This window comes from Dermacentor variabilis, chromosome 3 (assembly GCF_050947875.1).
Source record: "Dermacentor variabilis isolate Ectoservices chromosome 3, ASM5094787v1, whole genome shotgun sequence".
Lineage (NCBI taxonomy): Eukaryota > Metazoa > Arthropoda > Arachnida > Ixodida > Ixodidae > Dermacentor > Dermacentor variabilis.
In genome coordinates this window covers 47,401,581-47,419,492 of record NC_134570.1, presented here as the reverse complement: position 1 = coordinate 47,419,492, position 17,912 = coordinate 47,401,581, and the positions used below count along the sequence as shown (strand labels likewise).

At 46.9% G+C, this 17,912-nt stretch overlaps 2 protein-coding genes and 1 long non-coding RNA gene across 5 annotated transcripts in view; 1 reads left to right on the top strand and 2 right to left on the bottom strand.

Moving 5' to 3' along the window:
* Nucleotides 1-15,375, bottom strand: part of Pisd (phosphatidylserine decarboxylase) — a 51,138-nt gene extending 35,763 nt beyond the window's left edge. The window contains exon 1 of one of the 2 annotated variants that reach the window (XM_075684949.1): nucleotides 15,312-15,375. The gene's annotated coding sequence lies outside the window, so the exon portion shown is untranslated. Of the gene's footprint in view, nucleotides 1-14,104; nucleotides 14,224-15,311 lie in introns of those variants that run through there. The other variant, XM_075684953.1, reaches the window with a different exon arrangement.
* The window catches only part of LOC142575532 (uncharacterized), a 6,660-nt gene continuing 3,141 nt past the window's right edge, over nucleotides 14,394-17,912 (top strand). Inside the window, exon 1 of one of the 2 annotated variants that reach the window (XR_012826660.1) lies at nucleotides 14,394-14,508. This is a non-coding gene — a long non-coding RNA (uncharacterized LOC142575532). Of the gene's footprint in view, nucleotides 14,509-15,764; nucleotides 16,237-17,912 lie in introns of those variants that run through there. The other variant, XR_012826659.1, reaches the window with a different exon arrangement.
* The window catches only part of Dna2 (DNA replication helicase/nuclease 2), a 26,484-nt gene continuing 25,288 nt past the window's right edge, over nucleotides 16,717-17,912 (bottom strand). The window contains exon 17 of the mRNA XM_075684947.1: nucleotides 16,717-17,051. Coding sequence (XP_075541062.1) covers nucleotides 16,848-17,051 — 204 coding nt within the window. The 3' untranslated portion in view covers nucleotides 16,717-16,847. The remainder of the gene's footprint in view (nucleotides 17,052-17,912) is intronic.

Here is a 17,912-nt window from a genome sequence, read left to right as displayed (position 1 = left end):
GACTGTATAACGACTGCTTTTCTTCTTGTTTAGCAAGATATCCTATAGAGCGAGATAGGAAGCATCTTGGAACGCCGCGTATGGGCGAGAAACTTGTGGAGACCTCCGTTATCTAACGTGAATTCAGGTATTTCTTTTTGTTCTCGTTCCGACATCGGTTGAGTGCACCTGCATGCAGATACTGCGCGTGCGCAGGCAACATTTCTTGCTTTTCAAATGGTGCGCAGAATCGAGCCACGTCAGTGCCGCAGTTATCGACTACTCAGACGAGGCTCCCGCTATATGCTTATCTACGGATGCTTGGTTGGCCGAAGCGCGAAGTCTTGCCAGACTTGCTTGCCTATAACGCAAAAAAGAATGTCAAGGCCTCCTGTAGCAACTCCCTGTCTAGACAGTCAGCGGAACCAGTGCCGTTGCTTGTACACTACTGAATCGGGGACAAACACGCAAAGAAAGTCAAGAAAAGTCTAACAATGACTGTTTCATCTGACCAATAACAATCTGTCTGCCCTGTCTAGACAGTCAACGGAGCCAGCGCAATTGCTCGTACACAACTGAATCAGGGACAAACATTCAAAGAAAGTCAAGAAAAGTTTGAGAATGACTGTTTCATCGGACCAATAACAATCTGCGAAAAGGGGCACGACTCAGACTCCATGACTACTACGCATGCCACTGAATGGCTTCTCCGGTGAACGTCCAAATAGGCACGTACTTCCCTCTTCCTCTCAAACATTCTTCTTCTTCCGCTTTCTTTTTTCTTTTTGTCTCACTTCTGGGATTCTTCTTTTCTTTCATCCCTTTTGTAACTTTGTTAGCTAGGTGTTAAACGGGGCTCGTTGGCAGTACGTCGAAAACCGGGCAAACAAGCAGCACTCGTAGGGAGCGCGTGGTCTGCCACAGTTTACAAGGAAACACCAACGATAACAAGTTGGGCATACATATTACTACAGCTTCGAGTGGACGCCAACTGTCGCGCAAAATGTTGGATATATACATGCACGCAAACAATATCAACGGCAAAACAGCGGCGCCGGTTCGTCGCAGTGACGTCATCACGCATTCACAACTATTTTCGCGTGTATGGGCCGTTTTTAGGAGATGAAAGTTCTAAAAGAAAAAAAAGAAACCATCGAGAGCCTTTGGTCTCTGTTAGAATTCAATCCGATCCATGTTTTTCATCGCGCCGCTAACTAGGATCGAGCAGACGTGGTCAAAATCGGTGACGTCACAGGGAGCTAATGTGGGAATCCCGAGGTGGCATCGCCACCAGTGTTGTTAGCGAGTAAGCCGTTAAATTTAGCGAGTCCCTAGTCTCCTTAAGCGACAACTTTGCTTTTTCGAAGTCTCAGCTACCGTGGTCTCCGCGACATAATCAGCAACCCAAATAACCAATGAATTGTTCCGGCAAAATTCTTCAACGGGCTAAGTTCAATGACTCATCCCCATTTTATTCAAAGAGGGACGTATGGGCCTACATTTGTCGATCAACTAAGGGCACACCGAATCACCTAATAGTGAGCCTCATTATGGTGCAACAAAGCTTTCTAGACAAAGCACTATTTTGAGAGTTCTGATGCCGTTTCAAAAGATCGGTGATTGTTCTCCCTTTTCACACTGTGGCCGTTGATTTGCCACAGAACGGAGTAATTTAAAGCTAAAGTCTACAAAATAATCAGGACGATGCCTAGGAACAATTAGAAGAAAATTACCAGCAAGTCACCATCGTTATCAGTTTCTGACTTTTCGCTAGAGAATGGAGCGCTCTGGGCCGCTGGCTGACGACCATTACTATTTCTTCTCGAAATAAAACAGCGCGCGAAAACGAGGACGGATAGAGGACAGACACACACACACACGCCACAAGCGCTCACTCGCAAGTGAAGGGTTTATCGAATCGTTCACTCAAACGGAAACAAGCAAACATGTACACGTGACAGGAGTGGCCGCAGCGTCTTCTAAATCAGTCAAAGCTATAGTAAAATATGTGCTGCAGAGAGGTAAAATTCCTTGTCATGCAAACTAAGTGACGTCCGGCTAACACGGCTTTTTTTTTTTTCTTTGCTCCATATGATAGGCTTCCGTCAGTTCCCGGGGAGCCTTGATATTTACGCGCTGCTGAGCACGAGGTCGCGGGATCGAATCCCGGCCACGGCGGCCGCATTTCGATGGGGGCGAAATGCGAAAACACCCGTGTACTTAGATTTAGGTGCACGCTAAAGAACCCCAGGTGGTCGAAATTTCCGGAGTCCTCCACTACGGCGTGCCTCATAATCAGAAGGTGGTTTTGGCACGTAAAACCCTACAATTTTTTTTTATATTTACGCCGAAATAGCATCTCGGTGCTCGCAAAAGGCGGTATGCAGCCACACAGATCGGCAGTGCAAGCCTATAGACTAGTCGGAGTTGCATTCTTTACCGAAGCACCACATTATCTCAATCGTACATTAATGCAGCGTCCTCCTGTTTGCCTCACGTACGTTTTTTTCCACGCGATAAAGAGATCTTACGCACTACACCACTATCACAAGGCGCAAACTTTTGCACGTGCTCAAAGCATGTGTGGAATCAAGCCCGCGTGAAAGTTTGTGCCTTAATTGTAGAGTGGTATAGTGCGTAATATATATTTGTCACGTGGAAGAACGTACGTTATATTGCGCAACTGGGCGCGCAATATAACGAATAAATTGACAAGGAGGAACAAGGAAAATGCAAATTTCGCGATAGAAACGTTACGGGGCTTTATTTCAACGTGCGGCTTAGAGAGGCCCGGGACACCTTGGAGCTGCTCCAAAGCGCACTGTCGTGAGGGCTCCCACTGCAAGACCGCAGCGCGCCCTTTTCGAACGGTTTCACAAGGGGCTATCAAGTTCGGGAACGCCGCCGCGCGGTCCATTCGCGCAGATAACGCTCGACCCCCCCCTCCCCGCCCCCTACTCCACAAACACACACACACTCTTTCCACTTACTTCCTGAGCCTCTTTCACAGGTGCTGACAACGACAGTTTCGCGCGACTAAAAGCGCGCGCTCGCGCGATTGGGGGGGAGGGGCAACGATTGGGCAACGCATGCATGCAGCGCGAAAGGTCAGTCACGCGACGCTGGAAGCAGAGACTGCCAGAGGATAAGATGCGAGGCGGAGCAGGCAGTTCATTTCCCTCCCCCGCCATTTTTTTTTTAAACGGTGCTAAATGAAGGAGGCGCCTCTCAGCCTTTTTTTTATCTCTTCCGCAGAACGGCGAATGACGCAAGCTGCCTGCAGACCGCGGCGAGCGCGCATCTTTCCAAGAGCCTCATATGGAAAGGCGGAAGCCACGCGCCAAGTACAAGCCATGCATACGTATACCTAGAACGGTATCGCAATCATGAGGAGAGGGAGGTGGTTCGATATGTCCGACAGCCTGTGCAACGCAGCTTCTGCATGCGTTAACAGAATGAGCCTGGGCTTCTCGGTGCTATGCACATCGACCGGTTCTGCCAGCATAATTTGAGGCAAGGACGAATAGAGGTGACGCAGACCATGTACTAACAAATGAATTTTATCGTATAATTGCGCAAGCACTAAGTACGTACATCGGATACGTGTATGTATGTATGTATGTATGTATGTATGTATGTATGTATGTATGTATGTATGTATGTATGTATGTATGTATGTATGTATGTATGTATGTATGTATGTATGTATGTATGTATGTATGTATGTATGTTGCTGTTGGCGTTACCTGACATGAACTTGTGCACGAATGCAATAAATTTGGATCGTCAGTAAGCGGCGTTCTTTATGCTCCTGCCTCGTTCGTCGTCTTCAACCTCGAAATACACTCATAAAAAGCCAGAAACCCGCGGCAGTCGGCACTCCACATGAACAAACACACACACAAAAAAAAAAAAGAATATGAAGGGCACTTGTGCAGAGCGTCAACATTTTGCGATGCTTTCTACGCCTGCCTGTCACGGCTGACCCGACGATTCGGCGACTTTCGAAATGTATATTCTTCAGTCGGGACGTCCTATTCCAGAACACGACAGCCGCCAGGTGCAGTTCCGCCAAAGCCGCATATAATAAACGCCAGGGCAGCACCCAGGAATAATTTTCGGGAGGGGTTTTGCGGTTGCAGGGGGGGGGGGGGCAACGGTGGTCAGCTTGAAAGATTTCTATTCACTTAAGAGAGAAGTAGTTTAATGATTGGAAAAAGTAGAGAGGTCGGCCGGAAAAAGGAGCATCTGTCCTGCTACTCTACGTAACGGAAGGGGAAGAAGGGAAGAAAAAGGGTTACAATGGGGTCACAATGATAATGGGAGGAACGAGGTGAAAGACACATTGCATAACTGTTATCACAAGCGTGAGTCCAGGCCCGTGTCGCCTAAGAAAGGTGAAAGAGCACCCATTGTCTCTATCGTCTGCCAACTCTGTGGCCATGCGCCTAGCAAGAGGTCCTCCCACAGTGGTCTGTTGTGTCACTTAGTTTCGCGTGTGAATCAGGCACATCGCTAACATGTGGTATAGTATAATCATACATATCACATATATTGGCATGCACATACAAATACAATTACTTGTAAACCTATGTGAGTTGTGATGAGCAGCAGGCATCACCGCAGGAATAATTTCGGAGATTGTCAGGACCCGCCCTCACCCTCCGGCATGCATGGTTACCGGGCCTGGATAACATACGTTACTACGCAAGAACAGTTAGAAATCAGCGACGTGATCGAAGGCTCGGCGTGCTATAACGTTGGAAACTACGCGAGACTCGAGCACCTAGCTGCTGCGCATTAGGTAATTTACAAGCGCAATATAACGGGAGCTACCGGTCCCCACACAGGCGCGACCATGCTCGAACACTCTCGCGGAAGCAGTAAAAGGTTTTAACATCGCGACTACGTGCGAGACGCGCCGAACGGATGAAACAAGGCACGGACGTGTGGGAAGTCGGTGGCCAGTTTTACAGCCTGCCTCCGTAAACGTATTACATTTTACGCCGGAATACCGATAAGAGGGACGTGATGATGATGCTCCAAGCTGCTGCTTTGAGACGGGGTAGTGGCAACGCCACTCAAGTTCGTTATTCTGATCTTTCTCTGTTCACCTAAATGTTTCTTTAAAATCTTATTACGTTATTTTGTCGACGATTATCGGCCACTTTTAATCGACAATTGGAAGCGCAGAGAAAGCGAATACGGCGAACAAGCTTTGCAGAAATCCGCAATGGCGAAGGATGTTTCTGAGAAAACCGTTGGCTAGGCTTTGTAGCTATATGCGCTATGCTGATCTCGGGTGGATGACACTATTTCCGTTTCACGAAGCTTGCCTTTTTTTTTTTTTTTACCTCGCGTATTTCCGCAGAAATCGTTAGCTCATCGTCAGCCTACATTAAAGTCCACTGCAGAAAAATGAAGAAAGTAGATCACTGCCAGTGATGTCAAATTATACATCCACGTCAAGCCAGCCCACCCTATATAGATATACAGACATATTCAGGCGACTAATAATAATAATAATAATAATAATAATAATAATAATAATAATAAAAGAAAAACTTAAGCGCGTCCTTACCTCCCCACTTCTAAAAGTGAATCGGAGCAGAAGTCAAACAGGACATTGCCTAATTTGCATAACCCTCCCGTTGGGTGCCCTTATCGCCGCTCTTCGCGTACACGCATTTCGCGCGGCCATTCCGCATGGCTTCACCTCGTCGCACGTCACGCAATATTGTTTTCGCTCTGTACACAGCCCGGGAATCTGTCGCGACTCACAGCGGCCTCCGATATTTATTACCAGGCCATGATGGACCAGCATTAAACCTACACCGCGTTTGTAAAACTTATGCGTCAGTACCAATCCACGATGGACCAGCATTAAACGTATCCGCGTTTGCAAAATGTATGCGTCAAGACACGTATGCGCCTTCCCCGACATTTTCTTTCAGACCCTCTTATCGAATCACCTAACAGGAAATTGCCAAATCTATTCTTGTTGCCCGAGTTGGAAAGGCAGGGACAAGGTCTCACTGGAGTGTGAGGTCGCACCGAACGAGCCCCTACTGAATGTGGTCTCAACGAGGACCCACTGAAATAATCGAACTGCTCAGGAACCTACAGCGTCATATTATACCACATTGCTCGGGCTCACTGAAGGCGTTCCCGAATGGTTCGTCTTCAAATATAAAATCTATCCTCAGTGAAGAATGCCTCCCCGCTCCCCCCCCCCCTTTTTTTTTTCGAGCGAGAGAGCGATTCGGTGTATCTGACGTACTCTTTCAGTCACGAAACGTCGAACGAACGTCCATTTTAAGAGAGGGCGCTACATCTAATACGTCTCGCGAGCCTCGTGTACCGCATTTCTGGGCTTCGGCATGCACAACCATTTGCGAACTGTTGCACATGCAACGCGGAATCTCGTCGAAAAAATTGTTAATTTGCGAAGTCGCAAATCCCTCCGAAGGCAGAAGGACAATGCTAAGACAAATCCGCGTGCATGTGTACTACCGCCTCAATTTTCATGCTGGATGGATGGATGGAAGGTAGGAGCGTCCCCTTTGAAACGGGGTGATGGCAGTTGCCACCATGCTGGAAACTACAATTGGAAACTGCGAACCCTTGCGGCTCCCGCGGACACTAATTATATAGAGCCATGGCCTCCGAGATCACACCCCGCGCGCGGGATGATCTCAGAGGATAGCAGGGTGTGATCTCGGAGGCTATGATATAGCACAACACGAGTGCGTTCCCACGGGAAACATTACCTGCAGCAAAACCTAAAGACACTACGTCCAAGATTTTTGTTTCTTTTTAAGAGGAATGACTTCCCACTTTTGCTCGTTTCCTGGGGGTTGGCGGTCGGACTTGCCATATAAGGCGCCGGTGCAAATAAGGGTTCATGCCCTCGCACCACCGAGTGAGGGGGGGGGGGGGGCGTGTTCGCCGCCGAACGGCGACTTTTTGATGTGCACGTGATATCACATGCGAGCTTTGATGCGTCTGAAGGTTTAGGTGCGGTAACGCAGCGTTTGGCAAGGAAAACGTTCGCTCGTTCGTTCGGTCGGACTATTAGCTTACACTGACAATGACTGTCAATGGTTTCTGCCCAAAGTTCTTTTTCTCTTTCTTTCTTTTCCAGTGAAGCCGAGTCGTGTCGTCTCACGATTCGAGCACTCGCCAACTTGTGAAGCGGAGAAATTGCGGCCCCAAGGTCGCGGCGCTCTTCGAGCGTCTATTTCCCGAACGGGAAAGCACACGAGAAAAACAAAGCGTGGAGCAGAGATGCGTGACATGTACACGCGGCGCGCGGTGTTTCTTTTGTTTCAATGATGCCAACAATGCAGGCAGGGGCCGTAACTCGCGTCCACAAGGCGTAGGCGAAAGGGGGAGGGAAGGGAGAGGGGAATCGATGTCGTGCGCAGTGAAGCAACAATACAAGGCGGGGTCGCGCAAATACGTCGACGAGACTCGTATCGTAGAGGGGGATCGGCACGCGAAGCGCGCGTTTCACGAGACTCGCGATGTCGATCGCGAGTGTCTCGAGAGAGAAGTGCGCAAAGAGCGAAGACGACGCATTCGAGGAGGACGCTCTGTGGTCAATAAAACGTCCATCGGAACATAGCCTCCGAAAAACAACAACGTCCAGAGTGCGCGAAGAATATAAGTGTTTGCTAAAGTGAACACGCAGCTAGTAAAGATGATTAATAATAACTGATCACTCAACAAAGTCAATCAAACATAACAGCGACGAAGTGAGAAATGCTTTTTTTTGTTTGTATTGCTTGAACGTTACATCCAAAAATACCGCAGAATCCCTTCCAACACGAACTCGAAGGGGAATTCTTTTTTTTTCGGGGGGGGGGGGGGGCGGGAGCGGGGGATTTACGTGCCAAAACCACTTTCTGATTAAGAGGCACGCCGTAGTATAGGACTCCGGAAATTTCGACCACCTGGGGTTCTTTAACGTGCACCTAAATCTAAGTTCACGGGTGTTGTCGCATTTCGCCGCCATCGAAATGCGGCCGCCGTGCAGTGAAAATTTGTTGGTCTTATCAGAAACCACATAACTTAACATCAGCTATTCCTGTTGTGCCAGAATATCCACTACACAAAAGAAACGAAGCAGCGTTAAAACCAAAAGCGGGGAGTAAGAAGATGCTTTCGTTCGATTTAAATTATAAGTTTTATGCACTCTTCACTGAGCTGCTGAGTAACTTCCTCATATCCGAAAATTCGTCATAACCGGGTTTCGCCTTAATGATTCCGATATGGAAGTTGCGTAGCGAGCGTAAATGAAGCGCGAATCGGCGCGCTAGCGCTTAATAACCTGTGCCAGGCTCTTTGTACACAATGCGAGGCTACGCGAAATTCCGCAAGTATGCGTCTCCACGTACAGTTTGAACTAACCACGACGGCAGACTTCAGGTCGGAGTCGAAATTAAGGTGTCAACACGCGGGCGGCTTTCTCTCCCTCGCACCGCCCAAGCTTTGAAAACGCGCGCCTCAGGTTCAACAGTGCTACTTAGCTGGAATGTAGCCATCTTGGTTAGGGCAAAATAATTTGGTCGGAAAGCCTGCTTACGGAATATCGCCTATCCCGTATTGCGCACGCCAAAACATTTAAAGCAGAAGCACTGATGAAAATAATGATATTCAAGATGGCCCGCAAGCATCTTAAGATACAGTTTGAATGATATATCACATATGCGTGTAAGCTGTTTTAATATGTACGTGCTGGCTCTCGGTACGTCATCGTGTTGAAGTGAATTCTGGAACTTTACGTTACAAAACCACGACTTTATTATGAAGTACGCCCCAGTCTCCGGATCAACATTCACCACCCCAGTTTCTCCAACGTGCACCTAAATCTAAGTGCGCGTGCGTAATTGCACTTCGCCCCCCATGGAAATGCGGCCGCCGCCGCGGCCAGACTCCAACACGCGACATCGAAAATCAACAGCGCAACGCCATAGCAATAATAAGTTACCCGTGGCGGGCACGTCATCACGTAGCGGATTCACTTCTGTAACTCTTTTTCGCGACGTTTTAGATCCAGCATAGATTTTCATTTGTCTCGACGAGTGCTTTCCAAGCGTGCCAGATATGGAATAGACGTTCTCGTATCTGAGGCTCCTGTAAAGAGTTCTCAAGCGAAGTCCCGCATTCTGTGGACTCGACAAAACTAGCAGAAGAATTTAAAATTTCCCATCCACATTTTGCAGCAGCACGCTTTTCGTGATTGTGAAAAAGTGAAAAAGAAAGAGAAATGCAGTGAGACTAAAGTTCTAGTGGCCATAATTAAGTCACGGACACGCTTAACGGGATAGAAGTTTGCTAGCCGCGCGGTTTTAATCACCCGCGTAAATGTTCGACACTGGTTTCAATGTGCATAACATCGTCACCACGTAATGCAACATCCCTTCCCGCCTTCGCCTTCATCTACGCTGCACACGCCAGAGAAGATCCTCGGCAAACCGATAGAGACAGAAAGACTGCAAATTCCCTCGCTCTCGATCTAACATAGACAGAGACAAATTTCCCCGACCATTATGATAATCGCTAATGCTAAATTTGAGCGCAATTCTATACGTGTTTTCATTTCGCGATATAGTGGCGGGCGCGGAAAATCTACCTCCTGCGGCACGCTGCAAACGGAGCGAAGTCTGGAGTGACAGTCTCGCCAATCGGGAGATCGGGAGAGGCAGCGCGTGGGTGACGCGTGGGCGCGAATCACAGCAGCCGCCGCCGCAGACAGACCTCCGCTCATGCAGCGCTTTGCGTCCATACAGACGACGCGCACTACGCTGACGCCATCTCGTAGCCATCGTCGCCGCAGGGCCCCATCTTGCGCGGCACTATACGCCTTTCTTCTCACGCTTTCGCCATACCTTCCTCCTCGCGCTGTCTTCGGTATCGCCGTATTTCAACGACCGCTGCGCTCAGCGTTCATCCTCCGCTGTGCTCGTTCACTCGGTTACGAGATACGACGCCGACGCAGGCACTAGCGCTTAAGCGCTGCGCTATAAATAAAGTAAATAGAGAGAAGTGCGATGGCCGAGGCAACCTGCTAAACTGAGCGCAGCCGTAGACGAAACAAAAACATGGTCACCCGAGTACATGTACAGCGCAACTCCCAGCCGCAATGCACGGTTCACTTGCCCTCCATTCGATTCTATGTTGTCCGCATCGCTCGTTGAGAATTTGTGATCGGCTGATCCTGGTGATAACCGCGACAATCGTGCACCTATCATTACGGTTCGAGCCTCGGTCATTATCTGTGCCCAGCACAGGCGTTATATATTCGAGCGTCTGATAAAAAAAGAAAGAAAAATATGTAGATGGCAGTTTTATTTTAGTGCTAATAGAATTTCTGAAAGTCTCGTTTCAGGTCGCGCAATTCATTTGTTGAGCTAGAATACGCGACGAGGCGGACATGCACGAGCATTCGAAATGAAGAATCAACTACGTCTAACGAAATCTCGCTAATCAACTTTTTAAACTAATTACTCAAAGGCGCCTATCGCAGTTTCGGAATTGCACCCGTTGAGTTCGTTAGGCAAATCTGATTGGAACGAATTCTGAGATGTTCGTTCCCCCATTTTGGTGTTCCACTTTTGTTCCAGTTCCAGCAAGATTCGCAGGCCACTGTTCACAACTTCCAGCCAGCACGAAAGCGCCAATTCTTTTTATGCGAGAGGGCGCCACAGCGGTGCACGGTCGTAAAATTAAAAAAAAAAGGAGAAAAAAAATAATAAAAAAGGAACGTGATGACAGTGCACGCCGATTTAATGCTTTCAGTACCCGCAAGCCTGTTTCGTCACCTTTTCGATATCTGCGACACAGACAAAGGCGCACTTTCATTTATGACATCCCAGTTGTAATGTGCACAGTTTATCACGGAAGTGTGTTTAGCGGCGCCCATCTTGACCTGTTAACGCTGGCGTTTTGATCTGCAATGAGCAAATGCACGGAATTAAATTTTAATGTAGGAATATATATATATAATGTAGGAAATTCGGGAATACAACGTGCGATATACCTGACGAACTGGCGTTTTCTACCTGTAACAATGGAATGCGCGGTGTTACAGCTCGTCCGGCGCTTTATGACCGTGCTATAATTCTGCGTCACTCTCTCTCTCTTTATATATATATATATATATATATATATATATATATATATATATATATATATATATATATATATATATAAGCTTAAAGACTGTTCATGTAACGTGCTCAGGATGGCAACGATTCCATTCGCTCGCTTCTATTTCCTTATCATCCAACGTTCACGATCGGCCGATCCTGGCGATAACCACGGTGTCGATAACGTCGGCGTACCTGTGACGAGGCGTGAAAAGGAATAGGGCGTGGAATGGAATCGGCACATTATCCTCGACCCTGCTCTCGCTATGCGCTCGCGCGCGTGTGCTAGCACCACGATTCTTGATGAGCACAGGTTGCGGGTACAGAGCTGCGTACACACAGCTTACACGCGAGCGCCTGCTCTGGACAGTATATATATACACGTCGCTATAGCATCGCCGACGGTGATCGAGTGACACTGGGGCCCCGGAACTGGGGTTTGACGGATTGTTTACTCGCTCAGACATTTCTCAAAAAGGAAAGAAAACTTGTAGAAGGACTGCAGAAGAGAAAAGGTGCGAGATCGCTGGCACCGCCCCGTCGCCTTGCGGCATTAAGAGACCCTACAGATGTGACGTTATCTAGAAAACGTTTGTGTGTGTGAATGAATGAATGCATGAATGAATAAATGAATGTGGTTTTACGTGCCAAAACCGCGATTTGATTATGAGGCACGCCGTAGTGGGGGACTCCGAATTAATTTTGACTGCCATAGGATATTTAACGTCCCCCAAAAATGCACAGGGCACGGGTGTTCGTCCCTATCGAAATGCGGCCGCCGCGGCCGGGATTCGATCCCGCGACCTCGTGCTTAGCAGTGCAGCACCACAGCCGCTAAGCCACCGCGGCAGGTACATTGCAATTTGCGCGCGATTGTGGCTAGTGAATATGCGTGGATATCGACTTGGGAACTAATTTTGAGCATGGCGCCAGTTTCGGAATATGCGCCGTCAAACTTGTTGTGAAAATGCACTGTGCTCTGCTTATCCTTTATTTAAAAAAAAAAAAAATAGAACAAGCTCTTTTATGCATTGGAGCACGAAAGTAACCGGAAGGCAAACATATTTCGTAGCACACATTGAAAATTAATGTTTCGAAACTGGTGTCACCCTCACAAAGCGTTCAAAGTGCATACGCCTTACGAACTCGCCGGCTACGATTCGTAAATTGCAATATGCGCATAAGGTAATTAATTAACGTGTTATTTAGTGGCCTTTTGTTAATTAGTGGTCTGTTCATTTTTGATTTCCCGTGAAAGTAATGTCCGCCTCATCGAGTAATTTAGATCAAGGGTTTGAATTGTGCGATCTGCCACACGCACATCTTTTTTTAAAAGTTTGGTGTAAAGGCACGACGGACAAAATAGGAAGACCACGAATCCAAAAGAACACGAATCCAAAAGTACTGCGGTGACCGGAAACGGTCGGCGCACGCTAGCGTGCATAAAAGCGTAAGAATTATCCGGAGGAGATTTGCTTCTGCGTATAATCACTAAAAATTAACTAAGGAGGTGTGCCAACGTGTCTAAATTAATTACTGCGATATATATATAAGGAATCTACTTGTATTAAGTGAATTGAGTTAAAGAAATGATAAATTAATGGAAATGAAAGCGGATGCAAACACAACTGGCCCTGGCCGAAGGTGGGATACGAACAAAGTGAGCTACCACGGCGCCGTTTTCCCATCCACTTTCAGGGGCATTTATGTTCTATCTATTACAACTAACCCTGGGAACGTTAGCCAGCGCCACCACCCACAAACCTTGGCGACTGATGCGGAACATCATTTCTGCCGCAGGCGTCACGAGTAAGTGATCCTTTTGGGTGAAGGCAACAGGCCAATAAACCCACACATGCTACCTGAAGGCACCAATCTTACCGGATTCGGGACCCTCGCAATGTAATGAACGAGAAGAACATCCGCCGCCAAGACTTGTGAGTGGTGACGCTCACTCCCAGGGTTAGTTCTAGCAGTGAACACGAGTGCCCCAGAAAGTGGATGGGAAAACGGCGCCGCGGTAGCTCAACTGGCAAGAGCGTCGCACGCGTAATGCGAAGACGTGGTTTCGTATCCAACCTGCGGTCAGTTGTTTCTTCAACTACTTTCATTTCCATTAATTTATAATTGCTTTAACTCAATTAGCAAGTACAAGTAACCTCCCCTATGTTGTCTTTGTTCCCTTCTATGACATATATATATATATATACAAATAAAAGGGTACAACAGAACTATAAGAGTGCGTAGTGCTACTGCATGGTGTGAGAGAACATTTACGTTAAACAAAGCGGCCGATAGTGATGCTGAAAGTTCTGGCGGTGTACAAACATTCAATCGCAAGATACTCGGGCTAGAACTTGTGCAATTCTCGTGAAAACTCTTTTACAGTTTTAATTTTTAGAATTTTCTCACCTAAACCAAGTTCTTTCTTTCTTTATTTTTTTCTGGCTGACCGACATGCTTAGAAGATAACTTCCCAGCGCCTTCAGCTTCATTCGGGTTTTAGAAAGGGGCCCAATGTTCCGTTACTAACACACGCCGCGAAATGGTTGAATGGCTTCGTAAGCGGCGTATATACATACAATGGAAACAATGTCACAAACAGGCAGGCCTATCCCGCGTTGAATGAAACTGAAAAGGAAGGTCTCTTCAAGACTGACGCGCACCGGAGCATGACACATGCGAAGGGAGAGAGTTCCATTACACACACGCGCGCACGCGGCTACAACGTCCGAACTTGCGTTTCGTGTTTCGCTTTCGTCATATGCCCGGTACTTATTCCGTGCAACTTTCACTTCAACCATAGACACCACCCCCAACGGTGCCGAGAACGATGCGTACGACACCATCAAGGAAAATAAATAAGGTAAACAGGAAAGAGAGACAGAGCGAGAGAGATAGAAAAAAACAATTAAGAAGAAATGTGGATATAAAAAAAAACGCCAAGGAAAATGACAAGGAATGCCCCTGACCGTATTGTGAAGCGAAGCGGGTGCTGTCCCTTTGCTATGACCAACGCGAACTCCCGCTGGGTCGCTCGCTCTCGGAACACGCATCAGGGGGGTACGGACGAGAGACCTTGGCAGTGGCAGGCAACCACTGGTTGCGCAAAAGAGAAAAAAAAAACCGCGCCGACACGGAATGTGAGAATGCCCCGAGGCGAGCGGTGCTAGAGCCACGGGAATCATTATTTTTTTGAGTGACTCTACGCGGCGCCGATTAGCAGGGCCCCAAGGCGACGACTGCGGACCCTGTTATTACGGTCCTGACAAGAGTGCGAGTCGCCGACTCCCTCGCTAGCCGTCTGAGTGTTCTCATCCCGCGAACGGCATGACAGGGTCGGACCTAAAGTTTTCGCGGCCTGAGTAGGACCAAGGTAGGGGCCATAAAATGCATTACTCAGTATCGTGCTGTAGTAGTACGCCGAAAGCTACATGGGCACACGGACTAACGAGTTAAAAGGAAACATTTCTAATTCTAAGCGAGTTGACGCGCAGATATTACGTATTATCCCTACAGACGGGCCCAAAGGCCCCCAAATTAAGATGCTTTTTCAGATGAAGCAACAAAACAACGTCGAAACCAAATTCATGTCGCTCCGAGTGCAACGCTGCTGCAATTCTTCGGTCGAAAAAGAAGCACGACATGCGACACGGCCAGTTGATAGCATTCATTTGACGAGTACAGCAAATGGAGTGTCGCTGTTTACACATTCACAAACAAAAACAAACGCTACCCTAGAAGACGAGATACGAGTAAACACGGGTAGGCGGCCAAGACCCAGCCTACAGCTTATTCGTTTCATTCGCCAAATGTATCGTTCCCGTGTGGTTACCGTCCTTCTCCAGACGGGGCCAGCTAAGTACTGTTGCATGAGACGCGGTAAACGAAAATCCGCGATTGTTCACTGCAACCTCCAGCGAACGCAATAACACTCATCATGCTATGAAAACAAACGTCGGGCGGCGTGGTGTAGTCTGGAGGCGAGCAACAACATCCAAGCCATTGCAAGCAGCGGCGCATTTCTCGCACCCCGGCGTCCGCTAATGATCTCATCACATGCGGACAACAGCTAACATAACAGGCAGTAATACGTATTTCAACTGTAAACAACTTCAGAACCCAGTGAATGCTGAACCACTGCAAGAACTCGATGAAAGAGAATAAAACGCCACTCACCCAACATCAGGCCGCCATTGCGCTGATGATGTCAATGCGCCCAGCGCCTCAAAAAAGTCGAGTTTCGCGGCGCAACAGTCGATGATGAGACTTCGCCACACCCGATAAAAACAAAAATACAAGGTACAATCTGCAGAACCCTTTACACTTGCGTAGTACCGCTATAATACACCTTTAATAAAAAATATGTTATTTGACTTGCCTATTGCTGTCAGCGTATCAGCGAGCCAACAAAGATCGGTGCCAAAGCTAGGCCCGAGTAAAAACGAAAGCGAAACTCCAATTGTCTTGCACCGGCGACGCGTATGTGAATGTATGCGCTCAAACAACCGTGAGACTTTCACTCGTCTTTTTTCAGGTAAAGTTGTCCTTTCGTTGTTGTTGCCCGTACATGTAACAATCATGGGTACCTCGTGGCACTGGTAAACTAGTGTGAGCCAGCCATTTGCTGCGCCAGCACATACCAGTTTTACCAAACCCAAATTTAGTGCTGTAATAATACATTGCGAGGACTTTTTCTTTGCTTCCATGAATCAAAGAAATAATAATAAAAACACCTGCTTAAGTGCGCTCTCAGACAAAGGGGCTTTGGGTTGATCTGCCACACGATAATCGTCATCTGCCTCGCTTGCGTTTCCTTTCTTGAAAACGCCGCGCCCGCAACTTTCCTGTCTGCAATGCTATATCATGCTGATAACGCGCATGCCGTTCGTTACTGAGAAGTACCGGGCTCGCAGCGTTAAAGAAAGGAAATGCGGACTAGACAGATGACGTATATCGTTGTGTGGGAAGATACGACGCAAAGGGTGTAATTTTGTTTTGGAGTGTGTTGAAGCACTGTCTACACTCTTAAGCTAAATTACACCGTTTTGCATGCCGTTCGTGACTTGGAAGTACCGGGCTCCCAGCGTTAAAATCAGGCAAGGTGCAGTATTCATTCCTTAGAAACCTAGCTAGGTACTACAATAGATGCTGTTGCGACATTACCATTGGTACAAAGACTGCACCACAAAGTGCACTTAGTCATTCTTCTAAGCAGTAAAGGTACTTTCTTCAGCGATCCTGCGGCCTACAACTACGGATCACTAATTCAGGGTGCTTTTATTCTATTTATTTGCAATACATTATCTAAATGAGGCAATGGTCAATTTAATTTGCCTTTCACTTAACGAAACAGGCAGGAAATATTGCCTGCATAAATGTTTTAAGCACTGGCGAATTGACAGCTACAAAAATTTGAATAATATGCCCCACAAAACGATGCTTTTGTGTGGATGTAAACCTAAAAAGGTTTTGTCCTGCTGTGGAGGAACATGCCACATAAAACAATAGTGTTACACCTTCAGAGACGTTTGCACATGCTTAGAAAGTGTGGAGAAAGACGTGGACACACTGAAGAATAATGGACAGGTGTATATAAAATGTATATTTAAAAAAAAAACGTCCATATACAATTATGTACACAACACAATGCACTCACATCTCACTAGTGTCACATAAATACAGGCATGCAACATCCAGATAAACCTTGCGTCATTAATTTTCCAGAACACTTTCTTTGTAGCGTGATTCATCTCCACTTTGGAGCCTTAAAAACTGGTCTTCTCTCAGAAAGCTCAGCAACTTCTCAAATGGCTTGTATTTTCTCAATGTTGAACTGCTGCCAACAATAATCAACTTGTGTCGTGCCCGACTCACAGCCACAGTAAGGCGTCTCTGGTCATTCAAGATTTCAGTTTCCTGCGACAGACAGAAAAAAGACACGACAAAGTCAATGCAAACAAAACATTTTTACAGGGTAACATATGGTCATTGCATATAAATAATCTTCTAATGTCAGCTTTGATACTCCAAACCGACACTGATTTCAAGCACATTGGAACCACACAAAATGTGCATTTTTGAGTTGTAGAGTGCTCCAATGTGCCCAAGCTGCTTATGAACACACTATGGGCAGCCACAAAGAATTGGACAGCGAAGACATGTAGGCCCTGCTTGACGAAAATCGCTGAGAAGGATAGTAAGACATATACGGACCTCATTTTTTTAAAGTAAAATAAAGTTTCTGTGCTTTGGAACTTGCTTTTTCGCGAGTATTAACAGGTAAATAATGCACAGTCGTCAAAACGATTGACGGCCAAGCCGTCCACCCTTCTGTTGTTGTCATATCCCTCAAACTGACAGAAACAAGTGCTAACAGACGGACATTATAAAAAAAAATGCTCAATAAAACATTCTTTTAATTTGGACAGAAGCAAGCCAAGTGATGAAAAGTTTATAATGCACTTATACTAAATGCATACCTCAATGTGGCAAGGGTGTGCACATGCATGCAAACAGTTCAGCCTAGACAGACTAGTGCACATATTTTAATGTGTTAATACTGCCACATATAGGGCGGACCAACTGTCGTGCATCAAGATTTAAACATATGCAAATGCCACGTAGCTGGACAGAACCAAGGTAATGCTTGCCGTCACTAGGAAATACTCCGATGATTTTTTGCAGTGTGCCTAATTACATAATTAGTCTTAATTATCTTCTCAAATACTGTAATTAGATGAAACATGTCAATGAGAAAATCGTAGAGCAACATGAAGA